Source organism: Notechis scutatus, chromosome 1, assembly GCF_049901735.1.
Source record: "Notechis scutatus isolate UNSWTSFEM ecotype Mainland chromosome 1, rNotScu1.2, whole genome shotgun sequence".
NCBI lineage: Eukaryota > Metazoa > Chordata > Lepidosauria > Squamata > Elapidae > Notechis > Notechis scutatus.
Window position 1 is genome coordinate 184317283 of NC_142009.1, and position 26249 is coordinate 184343531.

The following is a 26249-nucleotide window of genomic DNA, read 5'->3' on the forward strand; positions in this document are numbered from 1 at the left end:
GCAGTTCAGTTGTTACAGTGCTATGAAGAGAATTATATCTTACTTAAGGGGCATCCCACCATAATTTGACTAATTGCTATAAGTCCTAAAACTTTGCTGGATTTTCTAGGTGTATGTGTGTATGTGCGTGTGTATGTGTAATTATGTATAAAGAAAAGCCAGCAAATCATCATCATCTTTTAATGATCCTATAATCCCTTATGGGGTGGAATCTGGGCAACTGAATAGAGCAGAGTGTTTACTGGCCAGATGCTCTTCCTGTTGCCAACGCGGAGTTATATTCAGCAGATATATTGTACCCATAGAGAGAAATATCTGCCTCTACCTAGGGTTGAACTCACAGCTTCCTGAATTTGAGGCGAGAGTTCCACCTCTAGGCCATCACACTACTCATAAGAAAAGCCAGCAAAAGTGGCCAACAAATCTCCAGTCATGACCCAGTGAAGTAATACTGAAAGTTAATCAAAATAAAACTAAGTTTGCTATACAGCTTGCATATCCTGCTCTCCTAAAGACAAGCAAATGATTCTATAGGTTAACATATTATGTGAACTCAGCAAATGTAGCTTGTAAATCATAATAAACGGCTTGGCTGTTGAATAAACCTAGGCAGCTGTGATTTTTCAGCAAGCTGTGGCTAATCAAAGCAGGATTAATAAATTGGATAAACACAGCATTGGTGACCCAAACAACAAAGCATTCCCAGGGTTGACCAGAAAGATGTCTGGTAGTTCATCACAAAAGAGAGCTGCCACACATACTCACACACACATCACATTTTAATTACCAACACTTCTTATTGTCATGTGCTATGACATAAGTTTTATCCTTAGGATACCAAAAGATTAGATTTAAATTATAACTGGGCCAAAGACAAAAGGATTAACTTTGGAAAATTGATTGTTTGGATTGAGTTCAGAAATAAACTAGGAAACTGAACAGCTGTGGGAAGATGGACTCCAACCCCCGCCCCTTCTCCCCAGGGATCTGCACCTCTGCTATATAACCACCATATAACATGGATGTTCTTTTATTCCAGTCTGCATATTTCAGATTCAGTTCAGGTGAAATCCTAGAAAAAAGATATGAGGTTTGAAGATAAATTAGTGCTGGTTTTCAGTATGGCCTCCTAGCAATCAAAGTGAGCCTTTATTGGAAATTTATATTTCCAAGAAAGACCCATTAGTATGAGCATATTGCAAGCTATGGATTGGCATCTTGAGACTTGGCCCATAGAATTGCCAAGAGTCAGACTCAGTTAAATGCTATTGTCATTTAGTAGCACAGGTTCACAAAGAAATGCCCTCTCTCACCCATCAAAATTTTAGGAAAGGAGGAAAAATGCTGCTGCCTTTGCCAAGTTTTTCACAACTCTTTGATTTGAATGATAGTGACTTTGATTGTTTTAATTTTACTAGAATACTTTCTTTTAGTTATCATCCATCACCTTGAGAACCTATATTAGCAGAAATACCATTGCACACATGTAGTAATTATACAGTACATGCATACAACTTTGAAGTAATTAATTTGCCTAAAATGGGACAAGTTTGGGGGATGATTACAGAGAGTTTTCAGAGCTAGTATTTTGAAATCTGAATGAACCTAACAGGCTTGTCAAGCTTCCTACAAGTGGAGAAATTGTAGGTGTCTTCTTAACAAGCACTTTTTCAACAACACACTTGGAATATTGGAGTGCAGTTTCTGGGTAGTCTCAAATTTCCTGTTAACTCTTACATGTACACACTGAAGGATTGCAAGGAGCAAAAGTTTTGCCATGTTTTATAGCTAAAATGAGAAGCCATGCTGAATCTGATATTGTAAAAAGAAACACCTGGAGAATGCAGAGGGAAAAAAGTTGTTCTGCATTTGGAGAACAAAGAAGGGAATTTGGCTGAAACTACTAGCACATATGTGTGAGGGGAACCTTTACCTTATTCTTTCTTTAGCCAGGGTTGGAGGATCAGAAGAGGCCACAGATTTTTCCCAATCTTTGTAGAGCATCTGTAAGGAATCTCATCAATCTGGCTTTTTGCTGCAAGAAAGACTCTACAAAGTACCATTTAGTCTAAACGTACATTGTATTTATTTTGTAGCATTTAAATCTGCACTATTTACAACTGATTTTAGGCTGCAGCTCACATTTGGAATTTAAGACAGTAGAGCCAACACCTTTGGAAACCATATATTTGCATATATGGCATATAAGTTGAGTTATTACAAAGAAAAGGAAATGGCGAGAAAAGAAATGGCTCTCTTCACCAAGGAGGTGCCTTAGGCCAGTTCTGCAAATGATGAATTCCTCTGCAAAACCTTCCTTTTCTTAGGTACTAGGATGAAGACTGTTTTGGGTCAGGAACATAAGCCATAAAGTTCCACAGTAAGTACTGAAAGTTGAGCAGTTTCATGTTTGACCATCAAGACTCTTTCGCGAGAGGTTTGGTGCCATTAAGGGTTCTATTCCTCATCCCTTTCACAGACTCCTTCATCTTCCTCTGGAAATGCCAATTCCTTCTGGGTTTTTAGATGCTTAATTCCTGTAAATACAAAGACTAGAGTTAAAACATCATTTTTCCACTCAAGATGTGCAGTCTGCCCAGCATGCTAAGAACAATAGTAGCAGCAAAAGGGCAAAAGGATTGTGACATATGAAAATGGTGATGTTCCCTTTATAGTTCATTACAAAGGTAAAATTGAGTTTGATGTCAGAAGGACATGGGTGCTTTTTGTAACCTCATTCTCTCTCTCACTATTCTCTCTCTCTCTCTTTTTCTCTCTCTCCTTCTTCTCTTTCTTTTTTTCTCTCTCTCTCCACTCTCTCTTTCTCTCCCCTCCCCCTTTCCCTCCTCCTCTCTACTTTTGCCATAGTAATAACAAGAAAAGCAACAACAGAAAAAGCAATAATAGAGAAGAAATCTGAATTGGTTCTGAATATAGTGAAAGAGGACATAGTTCTTGTTTTTGTAACGCTAGGCACCTTGGCTGATTTCAGGAACACCGTGTTCCATATAAAGCTGGGCTTTTTTTTTTGAGCCCCAAAAAAGGCAGGCCGTCTTTGGGTGACTTATTCCCCTTGCATCTTGGACAGTTGGATGCTGACCTTGGCTGGTGGGGACTTTCAAAAGGAACTTCACCATCCATTTCACATGTAAATATCCTTTACTTGGGGGGGGCTTTTTCATTTCGCCTATAAAACATGGTGGGACTTCCTATTGGGGGAGGCCGTATTGTTGGAGAAACAGGGTAAATAGGGTTGGCCCTAGTTCATAACTGGCTGAGATACTGGGGCTATTGATTGGATGAATATAGTATTTCCCCTATCCAATAGCAAGAGAGAGAGTGGGGTGAGAGAAAGAGAGAGAGAGAGAGGGAGGGAGAGGCAGAGGCAGAGGGAGGGGGAGAGAGAGAGATATCCCCCGGTGTTTTGTTTTCTATGGGAAACGGATCCAAATGGACCTTTGAGTGTTTAAGGTTGCAGAAACAGGCGGCCAAGCTAAGTGCCTGAAGGACCTCATCCCATCACTGACTGGGAGTCCAGACACTTCAGCGAGTGGTGCATTAGATTCATATTAGTGCCTCTGCAGGATTTAAAATTATGAATTTAGTGGTCCCTGAGGTCCAAAAGTTTGGTGACCTCTGATCTAGATCAGAGCTGTGAAACTCCCAGCCCATGGGCCAGATGCGTCATGCACTGGCCACGCCCATGCCTGGTTTAGCGAAGGGGGGGGGGAGTCTCAATATGTCATGTGATGGCAACATGATGATGTGAGTTTGACACCCCTGATCTAGATATAGTAGTCCTGTGTAACGTGCATTTAATATTTGAAAATGACTGCTAAAAACCCCAAGTAATTAAAAATGCTATCAGTCCTCTCCTTATTTGTTTCCACCATGCCCTGTACTTCTCTGCTGCAGCGTATTGTGACCCAGAGATTGTTGAGATCTGATAATGTCCTGAGCCTGCTATGGCAGGCCTCTTCTCATGCTCTGCTACCCCTTTTGTCCTCTGCCCTCATTGCTCAGAATTTTGCTTTTGTTTTGGGATATTTTTCACTTCTTGCCATCTGTCTTCTGGCAAGGCCCACAATAATGCTATGATTTCCCTGGGTCTATCTTTCTTTTCCACTCTCTCACAATTCACTTGCACCCTTAGGTTCATTCCTTCAAAATTATTCTGCCTAGCTTTCTCCCCAGGTTAGAAATACAAGAAAGAAAAACTCAATATTTGAGACTTATTTTGCTTCATATCTAACACCCCCTCCTCCCTTTTCCTTGAGGACTTTGATTTCACTGTAGATCATTTAATTAATCCAGTAGATGTTAATGAAGGGGAGCTAGATTGCCAGCCATTGTGCACAAAGAGTGCACATGAATAACACTTTGTACTGCTGATGCATGTTAGATTAAGTCGCTCCCCCAAAGCTTCTTTTCCATATTCGGGATAAATTAACTGTGCAAATGAGGCAACTTCCTGCATTTTTGCAGCCAGATTACAATGTCTCCAACAGGGAGCCTGAAAACTTGACATCTGGTTTAGTTCATTCAGCCAAAGTAAAACAAATTGACATTGACTAAGCCTTTTATTTTTTAATACTTCAACTTTACTATAGATTCCTCAGGCTTAAAATAATGCACATGTTACTCAAATCAAGAGAGGGAAACTCAAGGCCACTCAGAATAGTGGCATATAACTTTGATAAATAAAAATAAATAAAATAAACTTCACTACCTGTGGATGAATTGATTCCATGGTTACCAATAAGTGCCAAACTTCAACAGACCCATTGGAGCGATCCCACTTAACAGATACATACCATTCCTTTCAGTGGAGGAAGGAGTTCTCTATTGGCATTATATTTCAATGTGGATCAATTCCCTCCATCAAAATGTATGAGTTAGATAATATCCAGAAGGCATCCAAAGAGAACATAGAAATCACCCTGAGTTATGACTCTTCTCGATAGATGTACAACAATAATAATTTTGGGCATCAGGACAAAATAAACTTAATTTCTTTCTTAGATTTAGCATGTGTTTTTTTTTTTTTTTTAACAAAGTGATCTTCAGCACACAACTGCTGAAGTCTCATTTAGTTATTATTGTTCGAAAACAGATCTGCAGGAGGATTTATGAGATCCAGTTCCATGAGGATTCCTGAAGGGGCACTCTCTGTCCTCTCCAACACTGTCTTTGCTCATTGCAGTAGATTTTTTTTTTCATTAAAAAAATCAGCAACACAATGTACAACCTAGTTTCCTGCCTAACTTGGCCTCAAGGCCAGTAAACAATAATCAGTCATCTCAAAGATGCTTTTTCATTGGATTGCCTTCAATTGGATTGTTGCCTTTTGAAAAAGCACCTTTGAGACAACTATGACCTGGATGACTGAGAATCTCCACAGTCATCAGTAATCAGTCATTTTCTTTTTAGGGTGTTCTCCCCCCCACCAGCTATTTTCAGCTACTCAGCTGAAATGAGGGGAATATACAGTATGGGAGACTGAGGGAATATCTGCACTTAGCCATTTCAGCTGCTCCTGACCTATATGCCCTTGTGATTTAAGTTTAAACCAGTTTAAGAAAATCTAGTCTGGACTAACACTCTTAAGCAACATATTCAGTCCAGCTAGCAGACAACCACTTCACCCACCATTTTGTCTGTGGAGATTCTGAGTCATCCAGACCCAGTCAGACCGACCCAGTCAGAACTAATATTTCCATCGCCCCCACCAATGGTGGGATTCAAATTTTTTTATTACCGGTTCTGTGGGCGTGGCTTGGCGGGCGTGGCAGGGGAAGGATACTGTAAAATCTCCAGTCAGAGGTGGTATTTGCTGGTTGTCCAAACTACTCAAAATTTCCACTACCGGTTCTCCAGAACTGGTCAGAACCTGCTGAATACCACCTCTGGCCCCCACCATCCTGCCAGAACCGATGAAGCTTCTTGGATGAGAAGCAAAACATCTTCTGCTTCTTCCTCAAGGAAAACAAAACAAAAACAGTCCAGTTGCCTTTTGAAAGGAAAAAAAAAAACCACCTTTGAGATGCCCACCATTCTACTCCTGGAAAGCAATGTCCTTAGGGAAGGCCAGTCTATTTACAGTCATTCAGTATAACCATGCAAAGATTGGATTAATTTTCCTTTTCTATGTAAAGAGCTTCACTAGCTGTTGTTCACAGTGAAAATGTACCTACATTTGTACAAACAATGGAAAAACATGACTTGGTCTTTGACCCTGTTTAATAAAATCTCCTTTGATAAAATACTTCAGGGATTAATCTGACTATATTCAACTTTGCCCTGAAATAGTTTAGGCAGTTGGGGGTCACAAGAGACTTTGAATGGATTCTTTAGCTGTTTTTTCCTTTTTCTGGATTTATTGTGTAAAATTATCCCCTTTGCTTCTGAGTGGGATACCTAGGTTCTTCAGCAAACAGCGTGTTGAGTAGAGGGATCTTTCAGACGGAGGCTCTTCAGAAGGCCCATGGTCTCAAGCTAATTGGTGGGAATAGTCCCCTTGCATTAAATTTAGCAAAGATAAATTCGAGTTGAGTTTGACTCCTTGCTGCTTAAAGCAGGGATCCCCAACTCCTGGTCTGTGGCCTGGCACCAGGCCACATGGCATGCCAGAAACCAGGCCGCCCAAACAAGTGAAGCCCTATCTGCGGGATGGAGGCAGCACACAAAATGACGCCCCCTTTGGTCTACAGAAAAACCTCTCTCCATGGAACCGGTCCTTGGTGCCCAAAAGGTTGGGGGCCACAGGCTTAAAGGACAAGTCTTAATGCAGAAGTAGCCACTACCTTCTTCAGGGTGTTTTCTCAATTTCCTAGTTTGTATTTCTTGGTGGTCTTTTTTAAAAAAAATACACATCAGGTCCAATTCCTTAGGTTTTTTAGCTCAGCCAAGACCTCCTACAGGCAGCCACAGTTCCATAAACAAGCAGGGATGCTTAGGGGACCTGTTTCTGCCAGAAATCTCCATGAATGCTGATATATTTCAAGAGAACTGAGCCAAGAAGAAATGTGCACTTAATCCAAACTTTTTACATTGTTATGGTGGGGTACAAGGTGGGATACAGGAAAGAAAACAAGACTATAATAGTTCAAAATAATTTCTATTACTGGATATAATTTAATTTGCAATTAAATCAACTGAAATTCTGAGCTTGCAAGACAAAAAAAAAAACAACCTGTATTTTGGTACTAGAAAACTTAGGAAATATGGCCATTAGGGAAGAAGTTTCTTCCTTTTCCCTTTAATTGCCCCACAATGAGAATCTTATTTTTTTTTAAAAAAAAATGTCTTTCTGCTATTGTATATCTGACAGCTGTAATTAAGGGGGGGGGGTAACAAAACACAAGACATTGTTGCCACTCACTCATAATGAATGATAGTACAGAATGTTGGTACTGCCACTTTTAGTGTTCCTTGTTAAAATCTAGGAGTTTTTTCTATTTCAAATTTTTGTTCTTCCTGCATGCTCTTAACTGCCTTTCTGCATGAACAATTTTATTTTGTTCGGGGTTTTTTTTTTTTTTTAAAAAAAGATGTGTTTGTTTCTTTAAGGAAATGGGTAGAATTCTACTTCCCCACTCCCATCCCAACGACTTGTGTTTGTGTGTGTACTGTGAAGTGATTAAGTCTTGAATGAGGACTGCAAAGCTACAAATGTACTGCATGACTGAGTTAATCACCTCTCCCTCCCTCCCTCTTTCAAAGTATCCTACCTCCCAAAGTGGTTGTGATGATAAAATGGAGGGCTGAGAAAGGAGATCCATGCAAATTGCCTTATACTCTTGTGGGGAAAGCAAGGTATAAATGCAAATCAATAAATGATCCATGGTTTATATCCTAAAATTTGGAATTACTATAGAGAGAGGGAAGGGCAAGTCAGAAGCTGTCCCAGCTTCAGGATGAAGTACAGCTATCCTTGTATCTCAATTCTGTCCGTGTCAGCAACTTTCAGCCTCCATGTGAAAGCAAAAGAGAAAAGAATACCAATGAATTTATCTCCCACCACACTTGTGGTTTGTATCTCCCCTGCCTGCTTCAAATTCTCCTGGTCCCTTTCCAAAAGAAAGACCCAGGGTTCTTCTAACCCAGGGGTCCCCAAACTTGGCAACTTTAAGACTTGTGGACTTCAGCTCCCAGAATTCTGGGAGTTTGAAGTCTACAAGTTTTAAAGTTGCCAAGTTTGGAAACCTCTGTTTTAACCAGAGGTGGTATTCAGCAGGTCCTGACCAGTTCTGGAGAACCAGTAGTTGAAATTTTGAGTAATTCAGAGAACCAGCAAATACCACCTCTGACTTGAGATTTTACTCTATCCTTCTCCTGCCATGCCCACCAAGCCATGCCCACAGTAAAAAAAAAATAGTAGTAAAATAAAATTGAATCCCTCCGCTGGTTCTAACCTTTTCCTATTCTATGAAAGTGACCACCATTTTCTCTGTTTCAGCTTGATCATTAGAAGAATAATCAATAACTCACTGGTCCCATTCTACTCTTTCAAGCTAAATGGGTTCAATTCCTTGTTCCCTCTCCATATATATAAAAAGGGCTAAGAGAAGCATTAAAGCATTAATTGATTCTCTGTTGCGCTATGGAATGAATTATTGGATTTTAAAGAAGCAGGATAGTAGTGATGCTTTTGAAATTTGGTATGGAGAATATTCCTGAAAATCCCATGGATAGATATCCAAGAAAACAAATAAATTGATGATAGAATCATTGATCCAGAATTCTGACTCAAGGCACAAATGACCAGCCTTAATTTGTCAACTATTGGGCACATTATATGAAAACCTGCTCCCTTGAGATGTCCATAAATGTTGGGAAAGTTAGAAGACAACCAGCAACAAGTGGATAGACTCAGTTACAATAGTGATTGATATACCACTGACCATTAGGATGTAGCTTCTGTTTCCTTATTTCAGACTGAGGTATGGAAGGAACAATAGACACAAGATGGTACAAGATGCAGGTAGCTATTTATGTATAAATTCAGTTCCACATATGAAGAGGGTTCCTCTTCTTTCCTCCCTGTTCTTCAAATCAATTGCAGAAAATTACACAGCAAGAATTTGTTCCACTGATGGGTGTCCATTGTTGGGTGACTAGCGGGATCCCATGAAATTCTCTTCTGTGCTGATGTTGGATTGCGATTTGTCTGAAGTGGTGTAAGGTTTCCTGCCTAGGCAAGGGGTTGGACTAGAAGACCTCCAAGGTCCCTTCCAACTCTGTTATTCTATTCTATTCTATTCTATTCTATTCTATTCTATTCTATTCTATTCTATTCTACTCTACTCTACTCTACTCTATTCTATTCTATTCTGAATGAGTCTAACAAGGCGTGATGGCTACCAATAAAGAAATAAGTAACATTTGTAAACAATTTGAGTTGGGGAACAAAAATTTCCCAAATAACAATATTTATTTTGTATGCATTTCTCAGGATCAGTTTTTCTTGTTACAAGGCACCTATGGACTAAAATAATACATGAGGAAAAACATCGTACAGTATTTCCATGTAGTAAAGCAGCACTCTGACGTTTATGCAAATTTGTCCAAAAAGAATAACAGTCTTTGGTTGTTGTTGTTTTGCTTTTGTTTTTATACCCCCCCCCCCAATCAACCCTGCTCCACTTAAATAAAGATCTGCACAGCACTGGCAATAAACAAAGGTATCAAAATAACTGTGTAAATGAGAACAAATAAAATGAGAATAATTCCATGTCTTTGGGGTTAAAGCAGTTAGCATTTATATTTAGCTAAACACGTGTTTGTATATAGTTGAGGTGCTAGATTGGAGAGATGGAAAGAAGAGGGGAAATGCACATTTTTGTGCATTTTTGGAAGATAAACTTTTTAAAAATCTATATTTTTTAAATATAGGTCTGAGAATTTGTCACATTTGTCTTGAAGACAATATGGGAACACCCAGTGCTTGGACCAATTCCCATGTGCGCCAATGGAAGCGGAACTAAGAAATTGGCCCCAGTGCCTCATGGGAAGAATCTGACTATCATAAAAGGTGGGTAGTACAAGCAGTGGTTTTAACTCTCATGTTCTGTAAATTGCAGTGCTGAGAATTTAGTAAAATGTACCTCAGGGCCAGAATTAATTCAGCTATTCCTTTCTATAATTTACTTGAGGCCTTAAGGCTATTAGTCTACTAACAAACTCTTAAGAGCTTTTATAAGTAATAAACCTGCTTTAGTCACATCTACATTATTTTAATCACTTTGTCTATATATAGCCATTATTAGAATCAGCTGTTAGCTAACATCTGCCTTGACATTTATAGAAAAAAACTAGAGGCTGACCACAAATAGCAATAGCACTTAGATTTATCTATCACTTCATAGTGCTTTACAGCCCTCTCTAAGTGGTTTACAGAGTCAGCATATTGCACCCAACAATCTGAGTCCTTATTTTATCGATCTTAGAAGAATGGAAGGCTGAGTCAACCAGCCAGATGAGACTCAAACTGCTGAAAGCTGGCAGTCAGCAGAAGTAGCCTGCAATATTGCAGTCTAACCACTGCATGTAACCAGGCTAAAGAATAAGGAAAGAATAAGGAAAAGTAACAGGGCATTTTGCTTAAACTGTGGTGAAAAATGTCCATGCAAAGATCTGGAGGTAAAAGTTATCATTAGCATGTTAAAAAAAATACACTCACAGGAGGAGAATTTAACTAATTAGGTGCACCTTCCCATGCTTACTATGGGGTATTAGCTTAAACTATGCATGTCTTCAGTAAATGAGGAACAAGGGATGAAATATCAAGAAATGTTGATGTGTATTTGTGATTCTATGGTAGAAAAGCATCTTGTTGAATATCAACAGATACCCTTGATTTGGACTATGAATCCAAGGGTCCCTCTTTCCTTCTGCACAGAAATAGTGTTGAACCCAATTTTCTCTCTTTAAGTGTGCTTATTAGCTCAGATTTTACTGAGTAAATTGAACCCAGTAGTTTTACAGAAAAACATCTTAAGGATGTAGGTGTGATTATTGGAAAATACCATATTCTGTGCGATCTTCTCATCAAGAGATATAAAGCAGGAGTTTTGGTTTTCACGTTAAAACTGCACGAGCACAACTAACCTCACATCAAAGTCCTTTGCTACTTTATCTGTCACCTCAAGAAAGCTTCCCAAATTGCTGCTGATACAGTTCTACAGAGGAATCATTGAGCCTGTCATTTGTACATCAGTAACTGTCTGGTTTGGCACAGCAATCAAACAGGACAGGTGTAGACTTCAACAGATAGTTAGGATTGCAGAGAAAATAATCACAACCAGCCTGCCTTCCATTCAGGACCTGTATACTGTATGAACCAGAAAGAGGGCTGAGAAAATAACTACAGACCCCATATATCCTGGACATAATCTATTTTAATTTCTCCCCTCAGGACCCCACTATAAAGCATCACATGCCAAAAATCCAGACCTAAATATAGTTCCCTCACCCCTGCCATCACGCTGCTGGAAACTTAATTCCCACAGCACTGTCTCATTTCTCATTTTTTCTCATCTTCTCATCTTTCCTACTATCTTCTCCTATTGGTTTCTTAAGATTTATCAATGGTTGTTTGTAACTTATGACTAATGATTGTAACTATGATTTATGACCTATGATTTGCTGTTTACATATGAGCTTATGCATCGGAGACATGGGTACCACATTTGGCCAATAAAGAATTCTATTCCATTCTACTCTAATTTCCAACATGGCTGGTGGAATTCAAATTTTTTTACTACCAGTTCTGTGGGCGTGGCTTGGTGGGCATGGCATGACTTGGTGGGTGTGGCTTGGTGGGCATGGCAGGGGAAGGATACTGTAAAATCTCCATTCCCACCCCACTCCAGGGGGAAGGTTACTGTAAAATCTCATTCCCTCCCCACCCCACTAACCTGCTTTCCAGCTCCGTTCTCCCTGTGCAGAGCAACAAAAGAAGACCCAGCCAATCAGCTGGGATTCAGGAGGCAGAGAATAGATGGGGCAGGGCCAATCAGAGGTGGTATTTGCTGGTTCTCCAAACTACTCAACATTTCCGCTACCGGTTCTCCAGAACTGGTCAGAACCTGCTGAATACCACCTCTGGCTCACATATAGCTGTGCATTGTGTCCTGAAGTACACAAAATGCTAAGCCATCATGGGATGGCTCAGTTTGGGTGCACTAAATCAAATACAATGGTTTATGGTTGGAATGCATCATCTTCTAGTTGATGGCTTAGCACTATTACAGGTAGTCCCACATTTATACCAATGTGTTAAACTAAGTGAATGTATGATGGATCTTTTGGTAAACATTGTACAGGTAATCCTCAATTTACAACCACAATTGACCCTGAAATTTCCATTGCTCAGCAAGACAGTTGTTAAGTGGGTTTTGCCCCCATTTTATGGCCTTTCTTTTCACAGTTATTAAGGGAATAGCTGCAGTTGTTCGGTTAGTAACATGATTGTTAAGTGAATCTGGCTTCCCCATTGACTTTGCTTATCCGAAGATCACAAAAGGTGATCACATGATCCCGGGATACTGCAAGCATCATAAATACTTTCCAGGTGCCAAGCATCCAAATTTTGATCATGTCACCATAGGGAATGTTGCAACGGTCTTATGGATGACGAAAAAAAGTCCTAAGACACTTTTTTTTTTCAGTGTGCTTCAAACAGTCACTAAATGAATGGTTGTAAGTCAAAGACTTACTGGTATGTATATGAAGCAGCAATTTATCTCATGCAGGGATTCCTCTGCATGTCCCCAATAAGGAGTGGTTTTTGGTGATGTCAAGGCTGCTTTAAGCCAGTTGGCCTATTGCTTATGGAGACTGCAGAATGTGAGGTTTGAATCCAATGCAAGCCCAATTCAAATCTGTCACTTTCCAGAGTTAGATGTAAAATATTTATCACAAGCTAATATCTAAGCACAGTGCAGTCATGGAATGAAAAGGCATCCTTTGGTGTATCATGGTCTGTTCCGTTGAAACACTACTTATCCTGGGGCATTTGAGAATTTGAGGAGGCCCAAAAGAGCCCTGCCCACTAATCCATTATTGTCTTATCTTGGGGTGAGCAAGTAATTGGCTTTTTATCTGAAGGACTGTCAGTCTTCTATCGTTTTTGCCCATCCAGCATAGTCAGCATGTTCTGAGTCCCATTGATTAAGCCATGCTCACCTGATGAGGCCCAGGAAGTGGCCTCGTCCTAGCATTTCCCCAGAGATCGATTTGGCCCTCAACCTGACCTCATTTAAACAAGCTGTCAGCCCTGGAGGCCCGTCTTTTACTTTGGATCTTCAGAGCTGCCACCCTTAGCGGAAGGGCATGCTGTGGGAAAATGGGAGAGCGGTCGGATGGAGTTGGAGTGAGATATATAGCCATAACAACATTCTTTTCTCTGGGAGTCAAGGATGTCCAGCCTGCAGTTGGATAGGCATGGCTGGGAGTCATCTCCAGTTGGGACGGTGGGTTGATTGGACCATGTGATGGACATGTGGGTGCAGGGGAAGGGACTTTTGACTTTCTTTTGGGTAGGGAGAACCCGGAACTCTCAGATTCGGGTTTTCCCAGTTGTGCCAACATGACATCTCTAATAAAATGGAACTTTGAGGAAATGCCAGCCTTGGAGTCTTATTTAGTTGGGAGTGTTATTGGAACCACAGGTGATATTCAGCAGGTTCTGACCAGTTCTGGAGAACTGGAAGCGGAAATTTTGAGTAGTTTGAAGAACCGCCAAATACCACCTCTGACTGGAGATTTTACAGTATCCTTCCCCTGCCACGCCCATTAAACCACGCCCACAGAACTGGTAGTAAAAAAAAATGAATCCCACCACTCCTTGGAACCCTGACACAAGCCATGAAAACTTATCACATGTTGTTTTGGGGATTATTGTATTTTATATTTTACACTATTCAGGTTGCAATGAAGTTGGGCAGCCTATCAATCAAGTAAGTAAGTAAGTAAGTAAGTAAGTAAGTAAGTAAGTAAGTAAATCAATCAATCAATCAATCAATCCTCCCTGATTGTCGAGGCCTTCAGATAGCTTAACTCCCTTTGCTAGTCACCTGCAGGAGTCCAGAGATCATTGATATCACATTTGACACATCCAGAAGTAGGCCTGCTTGTGGCTGTCCATACGAGTGAAGCTAATTCTCTTTAAACTCAATCGAGTCTCTAGATTCAGTCTGAAAAACCACTGTTCCCACTATGAACAATGAGAATTTAACCCTCTGTGACTTTGGGGGGGGGAGTGTTTCATGTGCAGGACTGCAAGTGCAGCAAGCTCTCTGAAGCACTAGAGGGCGCTTTGTCCCTTAAAGAGCAAGCCATTTTTCAATTAAACATAAGGGGATCCATTTTAACAGTGGCCACTCTGATAGCCATAGAAAGTCATTGCTTTGACGTGTTCCTGCCCAAAAGTCTCTATTTAACCAAACATTCCTGTTCACTGAGAGGGAAGCCAGACAGAAATTAGAACTGATATAGCAAGCACATGTGAATATATGTACAAATGTTAAGTGTCTGTGTCTACTTTCTATCCCTTATGAACAGTCCCTCAACAGACTTTTTCTTTATATCATCCTATAAATGGAAGCAATTTTAGTCTGTGATATGTGGTCACGTTTGGCAAAATTTCTAGTGACTCTACAGTTTATTTCTTATTCCCTATCCAAAGATTGTTTCTTTCTCTTGATATGATTGGTTTTATAAGGAATCCTTCCAATACCCCAGTCTTTGGTTTCATTGTCTCAAACACGTATTTCACATCCTGTTTTACTTTATTGATTGCAATATGTATTCCAGCATAATCAAATGGATCCAAAGATTTCATCCTAGTTTTGGAAAGGTTTATTCCATTTGTGGAGAGGAAATTTCAGTTGCTGTCCAAACTCTCAGCTGTGCTATCTCCACAATAGCCTCAGAATTGGCTTTGATTCCTTTATAGGTGATTTACGTTCTTTCTGCTTTGCTGTATGAGGTCACACAGAGAGAGACAGAAGCACAATGTCAGCCTCAAGATATCTTCCACATCTTATATCTTCTGCATCCTATCTACACACATTAAACTGAGCACACATTAAACTGACCTACGGTGTAGATTTTTTGGGTAATAAAAGAATTCCTAAAGGCGTGAGGAGGACAAACTTCACCTTTTCACCCTATTTTCAGAGACTTCTAGAGTCAGCTTTGCTTTTTTCAGTATTATAACAAGAGCTATTAGAACAGCAAAGATTCCTCTTTTCCTGTTTAAAAGAGAATCTGTATGCATAGAATTTCTGAACTTCAATTGTTCTAAATGCTCCAGCAGGGTTTTTTGTTTTTGTTTTGCTCATGTGGTTTGCCAGCTCATGTACAAGCAGAAGTTGCTTCAAATTGTGTAGCTAACATTGGGCAAAACATTCCATGTTTGAAATGGCCAATTTGAGTATTTCAAACCTGGAACAAAAGACCCATATTCCAAATTATCGTAAAATGCACAATTGGGAAATTGAAAGATCTTGTTCCTTTTTTCTAGCTCTAAGGCTACACAAATAGGTGTGATGTTAGTACTTGCTAAATAACATCTATCTAAATGCACAGAAAAAATGAAGAAGGGGATTCTGAGTATAGTATATAAAATCATACATTGCAATGTCCTACCTGTCAATGAATACTTCAGCTTCAACCATAATACAAGAGCACACAATAGATACAAACTCAAGGTTAAACCGCACCAAACTTGATTGCAGGAAATACGACTTCAGCAACAGAGTGGTCAATGTACCTGACTCTGTGGTTTCTTCTCCAAACCCCCAAAACTTTAACCTTAGACTGTCTACTATTGACCTCACCCCTTTCTAAGAGGTCTGTAGGGGGCGTGCATAAGCGCACCAACGTGCCTACCGTCCCTGTCCTATTGTTTTTTTATTTTTCTTATATGTATCCATGTATTCATAACTATGTTTATACTTATACCTATTATCTTGTAAGCGATTGACAAATCAAATAAATAAATAAATTTTTTTAAAAAAAAGTTTAACATAGCAAACCATCAAAGTCTAACTTCACAACCTATTACACCTTTGAAAAATCATCCCCTTGGCTAATTTTTCTGTAAGTATCAGCAGTTATATATGGGAACTTAAAACAGGTATCTAATCATAATGGAACATGTCCTTGTGAAAATATGAGGAAGAAATAACAATGGGGAATTTTAAAATATTTTTCCTACTACCTTGATCTAGGTATAGAATGTACTATTTTTATACTTACTCTATTTCTGAGAGGACATCTTAGAATATTCTTGGCATCTGTTGGATAAAGTTGCTTGACTTTGTTCACAATTGGACACCACCTGGGCAGGTCCTAAGGAAATGACCAAGGCACGTTGGTACTTGGTTTGCTCCCAAGAGAGTAGGCAGTTCTCCAAGACTGTAAATTTCTTCCACCTATATTCTGGACCTGTGCCCCTCCAACATTGGTTGATTAAGGTCTTCCAGGAGATAGTTGGGTTCAAGTGAGGAGTAATCTCTCATTGAGAAGCCCAATACAACCTGCCTTGAAGGAGATAGTGGTATGTCTCCTTCACAAGAGGCTATCTTTGGATTTCATCAACTTTCCTCCAGTCTCCAAGCATCCCTTGCTTTTCCTGAAAATGTCTTGAGTAGAGTGATGCTGCAACCTAGTACATTGAAGTGGGCATGTGGGAAAACGTTGTCTTTGAGACATCAAGAGTTTCTGTCATGGTTTTTAGAGGTTTTTATAGTCTTATTATATGGACGCAATGGCTCAGTGGCTAAGAAGCTGAGTTTGTCGATCAGAAAGGTCAGCAGTTCAGTGGTTCGAATCCCTAGCACCTTGTAACAGAGTGAACTCCCTTTACTTGTTCCAGCTTCTGCCAACTTAGCAGTTCAAAAGCATGTAAAAATGCAATTAGAAAAATAGGGACCACTTTGGTGGGAAGGTAACAGCGTTCCGTGCACCTTCGGCATTTAGTCATGCCAGCCACATGACCACAGAGATGTCTTCGGACAGTGCTGGCTCTTCGGCTTTGTAACGGAGTTGAGCACTGCCCCCTAGAGCAGGAAACATCTAGGGGGACCTTTACCTTACTTATAGTATTATTGCTCTTCTGTGACCTGTCCTGTACTTTGGCACATAAGATCAATGACTATAAAGGTGTTATTTATAACTGTTCTGTCTGTTTAGCGACTGTTTGAACTTTTGATAGCACTGAAAAAGTCATTTTTCAACCAGACCTTGAATTTACAACTGCCACAGAATCACTTACAGCTGCCTCAGGATTGCAATTAATATTAAAAGAAATTATAGGGATATTTTGGGTTTTTAAAAATATGAAGGGGGGGGGGGGGTTGGGGGGGGGTTTTGGATTTTTTTTTTAATTTTGGGGTGTTTTTTTTTTTTTTTTTTGGGTTTGGGGGGTTTTTTGTTTTTTTTTTTTTTATTGTTTTTTTTTTTGTGTGGTTTTTTTTTTTTTCTACCTAATTGTTTTCCTTTTTTTTTTTTCTTTTTTTCCACAATTTTCATTAGTGTTGGTTCAGGCAAGAAAACAAAACCTCTTTCCAGTTCCTCATAGCAACAATACTATGAAGTAGATAATTGAAAATATAGCCAGGAAGTTGTTTTCTTTTCATTTTTTTTATGGGTTATGGGAATTAGGGTGAAACTGATTATGTGTTGTCCTCCTTCTGAGTTTGGAATTCATGGAAATAATACATATTGGGTTTGACATAGATATAAAACTTATATTACATATAGGCATCTGTTGATTGGATTATATCTTAGGAGATTCTATAATCTGGTAAGGTGTTTTGACACTTTTCTCCAACAAGCCACACCATATAATGCCAAATCACACACATACATACACATATAAACAGAGGGCGGGAAGTGGCCTGAATGTTGGGAAATGATTAGAGGTGTCTCACATTATGAAAAAGAAGAGTTCTCTTTTTTATTTTTCTTTGATGTCTAATTTTCATGTGGTTCTTGATGAGAGAAGAAAAGACCTTCCACCCAAGAACTGAAACTAGTCACAAGAATCAATGAAGAGCAGAGTTCTTCTGTGTTTGCTATATTCAGACAAATTATGACAAATTAAAATTGTCTCCTGTACTAAATTCAGTGAGCATGCTGAGATGATCAGCAAATGCTTTTAGAACTCTCCCCCCACAACTTAGCATCAGTACATCAATACTGTATAGGTGGCTGAGAGGAAGATTGTATGTTTGTATCAAGAGAGGTTAATTATTTGGCCAGGACATGGGGAAAAAAATCTGATAAAAACAGAAACCCAGTCAGATATCCCTGCTAATCTCATTTTGGAAGGAGACAATCAGCACTATCAGGAAGAGGCCTTTTGAACAGTGAAGGTGTCTCCCAACATCCATTAAGCGTAGAAATACAATCCGCTCAAATATCCTGCCCTGGATAGCTCTGTAGGCTGCTGTCCACCTCATTCTGTGATCAATAGCACTCACATTGATTTTTCCAGGGGCTGTATTCCAGTAAAATGCACGTGTGCATAAAAGAGTAAGCCATTTCCCACTTAAAGGTCTATTTGCTGATACCATGCAAAAAATGCACAGGAAAGCAAAATACATCAAAAGGACTTGAGAGAAGGAGAGAAACGGTGAATTTGTGAGATACTTCGGCATGTTATTCATGCCTTATTGCAATTTCCAATACAGGAAAGAGCGATCTATAATTTTGGACAACTCACATCCATTAGGCAATCAATCAATCAATCAATCAGCCATAGGTAACTAAAAAAAAAAACATTCCTATGCCTTATATAGAGAGACCAGCTATGTTGTTTCATCAATTGTTTGACAGATTGAAACATATGCTAAGTTTCTCATAAGAGCTTCCTAGGCCAGACAATATGGCACCATTTGTTCTTAAAACAATCTTTTTTATGGCTATGAATGAGATAAGAATGTGTGTACAGTATGCTAACGTTGATTTAATATTTTGTATTAGGTTCAATTCAAACATTACATAATATAGAATAACAGAGTTGGAAGGGACCTTGGATAGCTAGTTCACCAACTACCTCAAGCAGGAGATCCTATGTCACTCAGGACAAATGGCTGTTCAATTTCTCCTTAAAAGCCTCCATTGATGGACCAACCACAACTCTGGACACAAGTCATTCTATAATTATTCTTACTGACAGGAAATTTCCCCTTAATTCTAAGTTGGATCTCTTCTTGATAAGTCTCCGCCCGTTTCTTCTTGGCCTTCCCTCAGATACTTTGGAGAGTAGGTTGACTTACCTCTTCTCTGTTACAGCAGCCTTCCAGTATTTAACAGGCTATCATGTCACCCCTAATCCTTGCCTACATCAGATTAGACATACTCAATTCCTGCAACTGTTCGTCATATGTTTTAGCTTCCAGACTTCTAATAACCTTTGTTGCTCTTATCTGCACTCTTTCTAGTGTCTCAACATCTTTTTTTATTGTAGTAACCAAAACTGGATGCAGTATTCCAAGTTGTGGTCTTACCAAAGCAGTATAAAATGGCACCAACATTGCATGTGACCCTCTGTTGATGCAACCTAGGACTCCATTGTCTTTTTTGTCAGCTGTGGAATCCTGTTGTCCACTAGGAATCCTAAAACCCTCTCACAGTTACTGCTGTTGAGCTATATACCAGCTACTCTATACCTATGCATTTGGTTTTTCTTGTCTAAGTGTAAAACCTTACTTTTTCGTCACGGAATTGCATTTTGTTGGGTAGGGCCCTATCTTCTAATGTGTTGACTATTCCTATTCCCCACCCCCATGGTGCAAATTTGATGAGTTCTCCTTCTATCCCCTCATCTAAATCGTTTATGAAGATATTGAACATTCATTGGCCTTGCTTGGGCATTCTGTCTATCATGTAGCAAAGTTTATTTGAATGCATTAGTTAGTTTTGGTGCATAGATCAAAACTTGCTGATCAAAGCCAGCCTGCCCCAAGGGCTGAATTCAAATTCTCAAAAAGGGAGGATGCCTTAGCTTAGGTGGTGCAAGATAGTTATTATAACTCTATCAGAATTCAGCTGAGAGACATTCACTCAAAGAGTCAATTGAGAACAAGTTATTCAAGTACAGATTGAAGCTCCTGACCTTTTCTGCAGATAACATATCAAATTACAATACATATAATGTGTGATTGATAGAGCAAATTGATATATTGACATTTTAAGAATTTGGCGGGTTCTTAAGAAAGTGCTACTAAGAATTCTCATAGTTTACACCATGGCTACCACCATGATCATGGCTGACCACAAAGCCAAAAAACAAACTAGTGAGATTCCTGTCCATCAATCTTGCAGTACCACCATCCCCAGAAGCTCATTGTCGACTTCCTAGTTTTTCTTGGGTCTCTCTTTTTTTTCTGGATGGGAAGCCAGGCATAAATGGAAGCTGAAGCCAATCGTGCTTATTTTCTAAAGGAGCTCTGGGTATATATGAAATCTAAGAACATGAGTGGAAATAAAAATGGGCATGATGGACTGCTCCTTTTTAAATGTGCTTAAAGTTTAAAAATATTATGAAATATAAAAAGTGTAGTAAGTTATGTGTACAAGGAACATTAGAACTCTTGGTTGCCATTCTCATATAGTACAGCATCAAGATATTTTTCTTCTGGTCAGTTCAAATACATGAATTAAAGTTATTTCTTTATATCTGTGATGGGCAATTTCTAAAGGATTGGAGGCATTCATGCTTCAAACTTCCTATGAGGGATAAAGAGTCATCTGATCATTTAATGATGTGGTTGGAATTAGTCCTTTTTTAAGGCTTTCCCCCTCCTGTCTCTCAAAGATGTCCCACTATCAATTCCACTACCCCAAATCCCTCATGGTCTCAATAAATAGTTTATACGAGGGCTATCCACAAAATAGATTACGTTTTCGTCTGTAGCAAGAAGGGGCGGAGCTAGCGCGGCCATCTTTGGTCTGTGCGTCCGCCGCTCAGTCTGCATCTAGTCGTGCTAGTGGGAGGACCGTATTGTTGCCCGTTATTTCACAGCAAACGTTTGAAATGTGTGCTGCAGTTGAAAATCCCTCGAGATGTAAGGTGCGATCAGTGATAAGGTTTTTGTTGGCAAAAAACCATAAACCGATTGAAATTTTAATTGAAAAATTGAAAAACTAAGAAAAGCAATTCAGAACAAGCGTAGAGGAAAGTTAAGCTCAAAAATTTTGTTCCAAGCCAGGTCTTCATCCTCGGAAACAAGTGGTAGTCGCTTGGTGCAAGATCGGGGCTGTAGGGTGGATGAGGAAAAATCTCCCACTTGAAAGCATTCAGGACTTCTCGAGTGCGATTTGCTGTGTGTAGTCGGGCATTGTCATGCAAAAACAAAAGTTTTGAGCTTAACTTTCCTCTACGCTTGTTCTGAATTGCTTTTCTTAGTTTTTCAATTTTTCAATTAAAATTTCAATCGGTTTATGGTTTTTTGCCAACAAAAACCTGATCACTGATCGCACCTCACAACTTGCGGGATTTTCAATTGCAGCACACATTTCAAACGTTTGCTGTGAAATAACAGGCAATGATACGAACCTCCCACTAGCACGACTAGATGCAGACTGAGCGGCGGACACACAGACCAAAGATGGCCACGCTAGCTCCACCCCTTCTTGCTACAGACGAAAATGTAATCTATTTTGTGGATATCCCTCATATTTGGGGACTTAAGCGTGGGAATTGAAATAGAAGTCTTTTGGGCCAAACTTTTATTCTTCTTACCCTTAACAACCAACCCAAATAGTTTGAAATTATGCTGATCCTTGTCTATGGAGATTCTTAGTCATCCAGATCATAGCTGTCCCAAAAGTGGTTTTTCAAATGGCAACTGAACTTTCTTTGTTTTTCCTTGAACACTATTTGTCTGTTGATTATACTGGAAATAAAATGGATCAGAGTCTATAGTTAAAGAGACTTCCTGATAGAAATTCAACACAATTAAAAACCACTAATTTCAATGGCTATTTGGGAGTAATAAAATATAGCAAACCCCTGTAAAGCTAAAGGCTAATGTTTGGGCTTGAGCCATGCTAGCTACCCATATTTTTAATTTAAGGAAATATTTAAATCCTAAGGAATAAGGAACATGACAGACATCAAGAGAGACTTATGCAGGAGTATCATTGTCCACCTTTGGAAAAAAAGTGGTATCTATCATTATGAGATAGGTCATAGTTATTTTATTAGCATTTTTTAAAAGCTATGTGTGTTCCTTGAAAACTGATCAGTAAAATTCTGATCTCTTCTATCAAACAATTCCATCTAATAGAATTCAACTCCACCCTGAATCAGATGCCCTGACTCTGTTAGGCTTTCATAAGGCATTGAATACCTGGTTCTCCACCCCCCACCACCCCCTGCAATAGGTCAGGATGACTGCAGAGCCCATCTTTGGTGATGTCTGATTTCTGGCTACGGACGTTTTTTTCATTGGATGATACACTCAGAGGGGTGGGGTGGGGGAAACAGGATCAAGGGTGACAGTGAATTACGTATCTCAGAGCTGGCTACGCCCAGATTAGTGCCGGATGTAGAATGTTACCTTCAAATAAATCCTCTTTAGTTTTGAGAGTGTGGCTCAAGGCTCATGATTTAATTGGAGTAACTGCCGGAACCCTGACAATAACATCATGGATGTTATCTGTGGTTTTAATTTTTAAAAAAGTATTTATGATTGTTGTTAAATGGATTGTTAGCCACCCAGAGTTTCATGGCTAGTGATCTGCCCTAAAAGTTGAATAAATAAATAAAGAGATAAGATAATTGCTTGGAAATGAATTAGGGAGGAGCCCATCCTTCACCTGTACAGTACCAGGGAAAGGATTATGACATGGGTTTGAGGTTCCAGCCTTTCTGAATCCCCTTCCTTTCAATCCCAAAGATGCTTTCTTCAAAAGGCAACTGGATTTCTTGGGGATTTTTTTCTCTTGAAAACATATTGCTTCTCACCCAAGAAACTTCTTCAGTTCTGGCTGAATGTTGGGGAATGGAAGGATTTATATTTTACTTTTTATTTATTTATTTGATTTGTCAATCGCTTACAAGATATAGGTATAAGAATAAACATAGTTTTGAATACATGAGATGGACACTTATAAGAAAAATAAAAAGAAACAATAGGACAGGGATGGTAAGCACGATTGGTGCGCTTATGCATGCCCCCTACAGGCCTCTTAGGAAGGGGGTGAAGTAAATAGTAGACAGTCTAAGGTTATAGTTTTTGGGGTTTGGGGAAAAAACCACAGAGTCAGGTAGAGTATTCCAGACATTGACCACTCTGTTGCTGAAGTCATGTCCTGCAATCAAGTTTGGTGTGGTTAACCTTGAGTTTGTATCTATTGTTTGCTCTTGTATTGTTATGATTGAAGCTGAAGTGTTCATTTGCAGGTAGGACATTGCAATGTATGATTTTATATACTATATTTAGATCGGACAGAAGGCAGCGTAGTTCTAGGTTTTCTAGGTCTAGAGTTTCAAGTCTGGTGGCATAAGGTATTCCTTGGCAGTCATCTAATCACTCTGAAAGTTGGTTGCTGGTTCCCTGAGAGTCTTTGAGGTAACTTGGGGGGTTTGGCTATACTCTCAGGGTCACCTGAATCAGAGTACAAATAGGTGTGGAACCTTCCTGGGACTGCTGAAAGGACTGTGTTGTGTAGACAGAGGATAAGTGGTGTCATATCACTCCCACTCTGTTGAGACAGGACAGCCTCTTTGACCCCTCTTTTAAACCAGTGGAGACCAGCTGAGACTATAAATAAACCCCCAAGTGGCCTCAACAAGGCCATTAAGGAATATAAATATTCCATTCCAAATATAAATCCTTCCATTTCCGACCATTCAGCCGGGACTGAAGAAGTTTCTTAGATGAGAAGTGGAATGTTTACAAGGTTAAAAAAAAAAACCAAGAAAGTCCAGTTGCATTTTGAAAAGCACTTTTTAGACAAACATGACCTGGATGATTGAGAATCTCCATAGACTTCCTTTCAATCCATCTTCAAAAAAACGTCATCAGAGACAGAGGCTTCTATTCCCTTCATGTGATCATTAAGTTCTCCAGTAATGACAGAACAGTAGGAAGATGGTGACAGCCAGACCCAAGAGGTGTTTGCATAAGAAGAAACAGTACCTGAACAGTACCTTTCATGGCAGGCGCAGTGTAGACACTCTGCTTCCTCTGTTTAGGGGAGACATTCTGTGACTGTCAATAAAAAGAATGATCTTTTAGTGCAATCAGGAGCTAAAGAAGATATCATATGCCAGTCTACAGGGAGGGAGCTTCTATAGACCCCTCTTCTCAACACAGGTCTATACTGAGTGTAACAGTATAAGAGAAAGACCTTGAGAGGTAGATCAAAGAATTGCTGCCTAGGGAATGATCAGATAAAAGAGAACACAGACCCAAAGCTTTATAATCAGTAGAAAAAGAGGTTCATGAGGGCCTTCTCTAGCTTCTCAGACTATGAAGGAGATGACATTTTTAAACTTGTCAGCTTTTTTTTTATTTATTTATTTATTTATTTTATTTGGTTTATCAATTGCTCACAAGATAATAGGTATAAGTAAAAACATAGTTATGAATACATGAATACATGTAAGAAAAATAAAAGAAACAATAGGATGGTAGGCAGATGGTAAGATGGTAAGAGGAAACATCTCCAAATGATCTAATTCTACTTTATTGTAAGACTAGATTAACCAAATCTTGAAAGTATAAATGTTCTGCCATCTACAGTCTGAGAAGCTAGGCAAGGTCCCCCATGAGCCTCTTTTTCCACCCATTATACAGCTGTGGGTTATACTCTCTGACCATTCTTTTGCATTATTTTTGCCTGAAGGTCTTTCCTATATCATTACACTGACGAGGCCTCTTTGTTTTACCTTTGAAGCATCTTCTTGATCTGATCTCCTGCAGTAGTTGCACTGCAAATATTTTCTGCCTTGTAGCTTGAAGCAACATAGCAACAGCACTTAGACTTGTATACTGCTTCGCAGTGCTTTACTACAGCCCTCTCTTAGCAGTTTACAGAGTTAGCATGTTGCCTTCAACAATTTGGGTCCTCAGAAGGATGGAAGGCTGAGTCAACCTTGAGCCTGATGAGATTCAAACTGCCAAATTGCAGGCAGCCAGTAGGCAGCAGAAGTAGCCTGCAGTCCTGCACTCTAATCACTGCACCACCATGGCTCATAATCCATTCCTTATTTGTCTTTGAGAAATTTCAGAAAAATTAATACAAATATTTTAGGAGAAGGCCACGTTCTTTATTCCACCCCTTTTGGGGGGTGGGTACACAATCAGATTGTAAAAAAAAAAAAATCAGATGGAAACTGGTGGCATCTTTTCCAACTAACAAATTTTATTAAAAGGCTTTCATGAGCTACAATTCACATTTCATCAGATGTTACTATGTATTAACAGGTCCCTCCTCCAATGGTGACTACCAACTGGATGTATTGCTCCTTTTTTGGCTTTGTTCCCCAAAACCTGGAAGTTAGTATCAGATTTTTAAAGCTGCCTGGAGTTGCTCAACTAAGCATCCAAACTACAATAATAAACAAACAAACAAATAAACACTGCTGGCTTCAGCTAATGGCATTTTGGCAATGTGAAATAATAAATTCTCATATTACTTCTTTAAAGAATCTCAACCTAAAACACCATATTCCAATTCCAAAGAGTTGTGTAGGGGTTGTTGTTGTGTATATTTTAAGCATATCCTTCGAATCAAGGAAGATTCAGCAGCTCTATAAGCTGCTCTGTGAAATATAAAATGGTTCATAATATTTTATGTTAATGGATGGAAAGATGCTTCGTATGAATAAATTATTGGATGTAGATAGAGAGTGCTAACCATATTCATTGTGTGATGGGATGTTGATCATCATCATTTAATGCTTTTAAATGTTTATACCTAAATTTGAAAAAAAATCAATAATGTTTCTTGCTATTAAAAGTAACACTGGCCTATTTAAATTTTCAGAAAAAAATTAAATTGGTTCGGAACATACTGTATAGAGGACAGAAAGATGGGAAAAACACACTTCAGGACTGACATTATATTGTCTGGATAATTATTTTTCTTTCCTCTATTTTCTTTCTTTTGAAAAAAAAAAATTCAGAATTCACAGGCAAGCATGAATCCTTGCATAATTAAAACAGCATTAATGATACGCAAAAGGAAGATGTCAATAATCTTGGTGGAAGATTTGTAAA

The 26249-nt window shown here is 39.2% G+C and overlaps 1 protein-coding gene across 3 annotated transcripts in view; it reads right to left on the minus strand.

The window, feature by feature from the left end:
• Positions 1–1857: 1857 nt before the first annotated feature.
• PPP1R1C (protein phosphatase 1 regulatory inhibitor subunit 1C) overlaps positions 1858–26249 on the minus strand; it is a 49463-nt gene continuing 25071 nt past the window's right edge. Inside the window, exons 4-6 of one of the 3 annotated variants that reach the window (XM_087953383.1) lie at positions 24165–24236; positions 16267–16359; positions 1858–2537 (exon numbers count right to left, since the gene is read on the minus strand). In XM_087953383.1, the coding sequence (XP_087809509.1) occupies positions 2523–2537; positions 16267–16359; positions 24165–24236 (180 nt within the window). In that variant the 3' untranslated portion in view covers positions 1858–2522. The remainder of the gene's footprint in view (positions 2538–16266; positions 16360–24164; positions 24237–26249) is intronic. The other 2 variants (XM_026667887.2, XM_026667886.2) reach the window with 2 other exon arrangements.